Source organism: Alligator sinensis, unplaced genomic scaffold (assembly GCF_000455745.1).
Source record: "Alligator sinensis unplaced genomic scaffold, ASM45574v1 scaffold1543_1, whole genome shotgun sequence".
In the NCBI taxonomy this organism is placed as follows: domain Eukaryota; kingdom Metazoa; phylum Chordata; order Crocodylia; family Alligatoridae; genus Alligator; species Alligator sinensis.
The window spans coordinates 1-7986 of NW_005843241.1; the positions used below are offsets into that span (position 1 = coordinate 1).

At 40.5% G+C, this 7986-nt stretch overlaps 1 protein-coding gene across 1 annotated transcript in view; it reads right to left on the minus strand.

The window, feature by feature from the left end:
• Nucleotides 1–1176: 1176 nt before the first annotated feature.
• LOC102371008 (transmembrane protein 241-like) overlaps nucleotides 1177–7986 on the minus strand; it is a gene marked incomplete at its 3' end in the record, with an annotated part of 33981 nt that continues 27171 nt past the window's right edge. Inside the window, exons 5-6 of the mRNA XM_014526987.1 lie at nucleotides 5269–5346; nucleotides 1177–1202 (exon numbers count right to left, since the gene is read on the minus strand). Coding sequence (XP_014382473.1) covers nucleotides 1177–1202; nucleotides 5269–5346 — 104 coding nt within the window. The remainder of the gene's footprint in view (nucleotides 1203–5268; nucleotides 5347–7986) is intronic.

Consider the following 7986-nt stretch of genomic DNA (forward strand, 5'->3'; position numbering starts at 1 on the left):
TGTAATTACAGCATGTCAGAGCAGTCTCGATGCACGTGTACAGGCTCCCAAGGTGACTGAGGAAAGCCTTTAGTATAAGTTTGCAGCAAGACTCAAATTCATCTCTCTAAATCAATGGTTTTCAATCAGGGTGCTGAAACACTGAAAGGTGCCTCAAGAGCCTTTCAGGGGTGCCATGCAATGGGTGCTGCCATCACTGGAACAGGGTGAAACAGCCCCATGTGCTTTGTGTGGAGCCAGACAGGGAACAGCTGCAGCAAGAGCATGTACTCCTGCCTGAATCACGGTAATCCAAAAAACCTAAAACAGGCAGGAGTGATAAGCAGGGATCCTAGTTTTCTGTTCACAATGGAAAAATGGAATTTGCATTTTTCCCGCAACCTACCAAAAGTGTGGCAGGATCCCATGATGCCATTTCTGCTCTTATTTTTCCTGCAGGTTTTTGCCCCTCAGCCAATCAGCAGCAGGGGGAGAGGGAAGTGCACTGCTGATTGTTTGCCAGGAAAGAACCATAGCAAAAATAAAAGAGAGCAGAAATGGGTATCCAGGGGTCAACAAAACCCTCTGTGCTGCTCCCCTGGAGTGCAGAGAACAACAAAATTTGCAGTATGTGGCTCATCGGACTGTAGCCATAGTGGCTAGTTCATTCTTTTAAGACATTGGGGAAAGGAGAGAATTCCTAGCTTTTTGAGTGAGTGAGGGTGTTTTCTCTATTTCTCATTAGAATTATAGCTCAGATTCTGTCAGTTAAGGTGAATAAGGGTGCTAGAACTGGGAGCTTTTTTTTTGAAAGAACATTCTTGTTCGTTTTTCATCGCTCTAAAGCTCTTTTTCTTTTTTAGGATTACTGTTTGGAAACTTAAGCATGAAACCTGCTTTCTTTCCAAAGACATTTTTTCTCCATGCAATGAATTGTTATTCATGAACTTTGGCCTTTTGGCTATTTTTTTAAACAAAGAAAAAAATCTATGCCAGTAAATTGTTTTAAAATAATGAATATATGCAAGAAGAGATGTAATTGTGTAAATGTTCAGCTTGGGCCTAATGCCCACAGTAATGTTTCTTAAACTCTTCATTATTTTGATGTTCCATTACTTGAAGCATCTACAGAAAGCAGAGTCAAGACAAGAAAATTCTCCACATCTGAATAGCTTAGGGAAGAAAAAAATAACTTACCTACAGATTTTTAGGAAAGAGGCCTGCTGCATAAAAAGAAAGAACGTGTTATAAATGTTTCATCACTGAAAGACTTCTTGTGTGTTTAAGATGGAAGATAGATTACAAATACATTTTAAAACACTCTAAATATTGTGACAAAAGAGAACAAAATGTCTGAAATCATAATAAAATAAGTTTTATGACAGTCTCCCAAAAGGCAAACAAAACCATTGTAGTTGATGCTCAACTGTTGCCCAACAGGCAAACAACATTAAACAGACAATTGCTTCTACCTAGGAAGCTCTATTTGGAAGAGAATGATCACAGGTTGGCCTAAACCAGCGAGTGGCACTCAGCCTGTTTTCCTAATGAGAAAAATAAACAAAAGTGCACAAACTCTGGCAAATCAAATGTAAAACTGTAATAAAACAAACTAGGAAGGAATTCAAGGAAAAACTTGCTAGAAACATAAAAGGTAACAATGAAAATATCATTAAGTACATAGAAGCTGAAAAACTGCCAGGGAGTAAATTGGATCTTTGGGTGATCAGAGTGCAAGGGGAATGCTAAAGGATAATGGGGCCACTGCTAAGAAACTTACTGTATTCTTTGCATATGATTTCACTGTAGAAGATCTTAGGGAGATTCCCTCACCAGATCCACTTCTCTCTAGGGACAAGTCTGACAAGTTGGCACAAATCGAGGTTTCAGTAGATGAGGTTGTAGAGGATATTGATAAACTAAACAGTAGCAAATCACCAGGACTTGATGGCATTCACCCTAGAGTCCTGAAGGAGCTCAGATAGGAAATTGCCAAACTCCTACCTATAGTACACAACCTAGCACTAAAAACAGCCTCTATACCAGAGGATTGGAAGGTTGCCAATGTGACTCCAATATTCAAAAAGAGCTCTAGAGGGGAACTACAGGCTGATCAGTCTAACTTTTGTTTCTGGAAAACTGGTAGGAATAATAATTTTTTTTTTTAATTGTTCAGCACATGGATGAATATGACATGCTGGGGAAGAATCAGTATGGTTTTCTCAAAGGGAAATCATGCCTCAACAACCTCCTAGAGTTCTTTGAGGGTGTCAATAAGCATTTGGATCAAGGTTATCCAGCTGACACAGCATACTGGGACTTCCAAATGGCCTTTCACAAAGTCCCCCATCAAAGGCTCTTAATTAAGTTGGGTAGTCACAGGATTACAGGGAGGGTCCACTTGTGCATTAGAAACTGGCAAGCATAGAAAACAAAAAATAAGTATAAGTGGTCAGTTTTCAGGACAGGAAGAAGTAAACAGCAAGGTCCCCCAGGGATCTATTTTGGGACCGGAGCTGTTTAACATATTCATAAATGGTTTGGAAAAAGAGATGGCAGATGACAAAACATTATTCAAAGTGATGAAGACCAAGGTGGACTGTGAGGAGCTACAGAAGATTCTTGTACTATGGAGTAAATTGGCAACTAAGTGGCAGATAAAATTCAGTGAAGATTAGTGCAAAGTGATGCACACGAGGAAAAAAATTATCCAAAGTATACCTACACTATGATGGGCTCTACATAGCTGTTACCACACAGGAAAGAGATCTGGGAATCATTGTGGACAGTTTGCCAAAAACATCCCCTCAGGGCTCAGCAGCCATGGAATAGGCAAACAAAATGTTACAGGGATAAAGGTTGTAGCCGTGTTGGTCTAAAAGCAAAAGCAGTCAATGTGGTATAGGCATTACCTTTCATTAGACCAACTAGATAGTTGCAAAAAAATTTCTTTGAGCAAAATATTAGGAATTATTAAGAAGAGAATTGTAAACAAAACAGAAAATATCATTATGCTCCTTTATAAATTCATGGTGCACACCTTGAATACTGTGCCCAGTTCTGGTCCCCACCCCTGATAAAGGATATAAAAGAACTAGAGAAGGAACAAGGAAGGGCAATAAGGATGATTAGTGGTATAGAGGGACTTTCACTTGAGGAGAAACTAAACAGGCTAGACCTATTCAGTTTAGAAAAGAGATGCTTGAGGGGGGACATGATAAGGGTTTACAAAATACTAAATGGTGAAGATAAAGTAAATAGGGATTTACTATTCACCATCTCACAATACAAAAACTAGCAGGTCATAAAATGAAACTAGTAGGTAGTAAGTTTAAAACTAACAAAAGGAAGTTCTTTATCACACAGCATGTCATTATAGAACTCATTGCCACCAGGTGTTGTTTAACCTGATACTTTAGCCAGATTTAAAAAAAAAAAGGGATTGGACAAATTCTTGGAGGAAAGGAGCATTGATAGTTATTAAACATGGGAGTTAGGGGTACAGCCTCTGAACCAGAACTGCCTAGAGGCTGCAAGTAGGAGAGAAACAGGGGAAAATCCTGGTCATACCCTGTTCACTCTCCCTTTCAGCATCCACTCTGTGCCATTGTGACACATGATACTGGGCAAGATGGATCTGAGGTGTGATACAGTAAATGGTAGTTCTTATGTTCTTCCGGCCCCCATGGGCCAGATAAGTGGTGCAGGCCCAGTCCCTGGGGTAGATTCTTCATGGGATCAACATACCTGGATTGAGCCTCACAATGCCTTGACTTGGCCCCACCTGCCTGGATCAGGCTCCATGCTGCCTCTGTACCACCCTGGCCCTGCACACTTGATTTGACATGCAGGACCATGCTATCTGGACCACTGGCTTCCCACAGGTCTGGAAATGTGGCTGCAGGTGAACGGCAATTCATGCTACCACCACTCCCCAGCCATCAAATTTCTGGACCCATGGGGAGCCCGGTTGGGTGAATTAAATGGCTCAACAGGCCAGATCTGGCCCATGGGGTTGAGCACCCCTGGCCTGAAATTTCAAAGTTATTTTTCATCCTATAACCAAAAGACAAACAGGAATTTCAAACCTTGGCTTAATCCTCACCTTGAACTCAGTCAAAATTCTAGATGTTCTATAGCATCAAGACATATTTTACTGATCAAATTATGGAGCTTCATGGTGTGGACACACACACAACATTTACCCCAGAGTATTTTTAATTTACTCTGGCAAAAAAAAGTGAAGCATACATGACACCCATCATTTATTCCAGAAGAAATCCCGTTCTCTGGAGTAAAGTTACTTCTGAAGAAGTCAAAAGTAAATATGTACCAGAGAAAGTTACTCTGGTCTACCTGTCATGTATCTGCTACCACCATTTCATTCTGAAGTTAACTATTTGCTCAATACAAACCTAGTGGTCAGAAATTATAAATGCATGTACTTCAGGCAGCCAGCTGGTAAAAACTGGCCATATGTCTATTTCTTAGTACAGAGTAAATTTAATGAGGAGTAAAATACAGGACAAATTACTCCAGAGTAAACATACTGTCTCTGTACCATCCATTTGTTAGTAGCACCCAGCACTCCCTGTTTGTCTTTGATTACACATACTACAGATGTAATGAATGAAAAATCCCTTTAACAATAGGCCACATTAGAGGAGTCTGCTTTCTGTCATGTGTTTTCCAGTGTCACCATACACAGCAGTTCTCTAGCTGGAAAACCAGAAAAGTCTGTCTGACATCTTACCAGTGCACCTCACAAGGGGTAAATTCAACCCTGTCAACATACACAGGAATATTTCTTATGACTCTAGTAGGGGTTGGATCAGATTTTTAAATTGTGGTTTTTTAAAATGTTTTTTCCCCTGAATCATGGTGAGCTGTCATCTACACTAACACAATTTGGTAAATTACTACAGGTGCTATAATTGCAGGATCTAAGGGTCCAATCCTCTTCCCTTTAAGGTTAAAGAATTAAGCTGTTACATCTGACATTAAGAAGAGGAGATTTTCATTTTCAAAAGGAAAAAGTCAGCAGGACCAAATCAGTCTTAAATACACGGCTCAAACCATCAATGTACCTTCAAAGTTCTCCCCACACCAAGAAAAAGGTCAATAACTGGATGTTTGCCAGCAGTGAATGCTCTCTCTGGGACTCATTAGTGACTGGCAACCATAGCACAGCTAGGAAAGCATGCAGTACTAATTATATGTTAAAAGAACCAAAGCATCTTGTTACAGTGCAATTACATTATTGGAACTGGCCTTTCACATATTGATTACCTCTTTCTGCACAAACTTCTGGAATCCACAGGTAACAACTTCAGCTGCATTGTGTACAGTAAGGAACACAGGAATTGGCTGCCATAGAAAAGATAAACGATGATCTAAATTAGCACCTTAATTCACTACACTCAGCCATTCTTAGTTATTTTCCTATTCCTGTCTATTGATATAAAACTTGGGTGTTATTTATAGCGTGCTCAATTACACCGTAGACGAGAGTTTTACAGCTTGTAAGTGTCTTTGAGGAGAGCTGCCACAGAGTAGGAGAGAAGTACATAATGGTTAACCCCCAAGCAGTACTGGGATGATGCCTATGAACTCAACGGTGACCAAGGGCCTCTGGCTGGTACCACAATATGTTTCTTAATGACTCAGACTATAGTGATAGTCTGGAGCTGGGCTCTCTCAACTTCAAATGTAGTCAATTAGAACTGCACCAAACTTTGTGAAACTCAGACCTGAGGTATCTCAAATAGACAGCCAAAGCCTAAGGCAACCTAAATCTCCTGAGGACTGTTCTCCTGTCTATGGGAAATACATATTTCCCTCACATGAATATAAACATGAGTTCATTTTTTCAAGATTCTCAGATGATAGATAAGCACCAAACATATCTTTGGTTTTACTTTGCAAAGAAGCCAGAAATGTGTGTGTCTGGATTTTGTTTTTCTTTCATGCATAGCTGGACATATTCTCATTACTAAAGCATTTCTCATCATAAATGACAATTCAGATGGAGCTACAAATGTAACATTTATGCAATTGCAATGATAATGTTAGATACCTTTAAACTAGCCATAAAATGGGTTAGGGGGAAAGTGCAGTGAGACAGCAAATTGTCAGCTGCTTTTTCACTGGCACTGTTAACATAACAACAATTTCTGACCCTACAGCTGGACTTTGATTTCTGCAAGCTCAACACAATAAAAGGAAACAGCAGAAATAATGATATACAACAAAAGTTGACACCAAAAACTGCATTCTTCATTCTGTGTTTTTTTCTTGCCTTTTTTTCTTTCTTTCTTCTTTTTCTTTTTTTGCTGTTGGCTTCTCTTAAAGCCAAAAAATTGTTTTGGAGCAAACATTGGCTCCAGCTTGCCCAGCTCAGTTAAACTTCTCCATATGTTTATTGTCTTTGATGCAAATATTTTTAAATTTGTAAGTGGCTTTAATGTTCATGAAAGGAAGGATTTTCTGGCTTGAGCCAGGCAGTGAGACTGGATTCAGTGCAAACTTCCCCACCATATAGTTCTAGTAATGCATCTCAGACCAGACCCAGACAAACTTCTTCCAGTTGCAGCCCCAAAGGTCTCTTGAGCGGGAGGTGATGCCAGTGCTCCTTTGATGTAAACAAATGTGGATTTAGAGCTCAAACATGCAAATGCTTATGTGCATAAGCTGCTCACAGAAGTTTTTGTAGATTTGGGCCCTTGGCTTGGAACATCAAGTTTATTTTACTTGATCAATAAACCTGTTGAATCCAAGGGCCAAATACACTGCTGAAGTGAACAGGCCTCATCCCAGTGGTCTGTTGAATCAATTTTCCTTAATTCAAAGTTGTATGCCTGTCGTGGATTTAGTTACTGATGCCCCCTCCACACATTACAAGTATTGCACAATTGCCTGGAGACCAGCTACATGTACAAAGTAGCTATCACAAAATAAAAAGCTCCAACCAACTATAAGAGACCTAAAAAAGTGTGTCAAGGAAGCTCTTTACCTGTATGTGTAGAAGGGGCCTAAAGCATGTATTTAGGAGCCAACTTCACTCTATATAAGACTCAATCCACCAATTAGGGCCCATGACTCTGTTGAAACTATTCACATGAATAAACTGCTCATACGTTAACTGTTGGAGGATTTGGCCCTAAATCCCCATCTGTGCATGTTGCAAAACCCTCAGGTACAACTGGCAGTGTCTCTTATAGGAAGATTTAGGGCACAGAGGAAAAATTTAGGAAACCCCCCTTCACGTATATGCATCCTCCAACTAGAACTGGGATCTCACCTGTCCTTCCTTCTAGCAGTCCCCACTCTCCTGGATATTCACATGTCCACAAAGTAGGAAACAAGATTACCTAATTTCCATTCAAAAGAGGAGTGGGTGAGTCAAGAGCACAGTGTGGAGGATGCTCTTTCCTCCTCCTCTATCCCATGGAAAGTAGGCAGGAAAGGCTATGCAGCCGGAGCCTGCTATTGTTTCTATACAGCCTTTTCTTAAAGAATTGTGGTAAACTTTGGTAGGCAGGAGAAGCCCAGCAAAGCCAAAATGGCATCAACAAAGGTCAGGAGGAGGCAGAGACAATCTGGAAGCACATGACCCCTTTACAAATTGCACCAATTCCCTGAAGATCACCTAGGCTAGGAACAGAGGTTACACATAAACTGGTTTAAATGAGCAGAAACTGGTTTAAATCTGTAACAGAACATAAGGTCAGTGCACATAAACCACTTTCAAAATGGCTGAAACCAGTTTGAGATAAACCTAGTTGAATGTAGTATCAGACTAAACTGATTGAAACCAAATTGGTTTATGGAACATCTGCCCCAGACCCCTTCCTGGTTTAAGTTAAACCAGTCCCCCAGCATCCCAGTTGCTTTGCAGCCCTGGGCAGGGCTGTGCAGAGCAGGCCTGGCCCCACCCCCTCTCCCTAGCCAGAGCATAGATTCATAGATGTTAGGGTCGGAAGGGACCTCAATAGATCATTGAGTCCG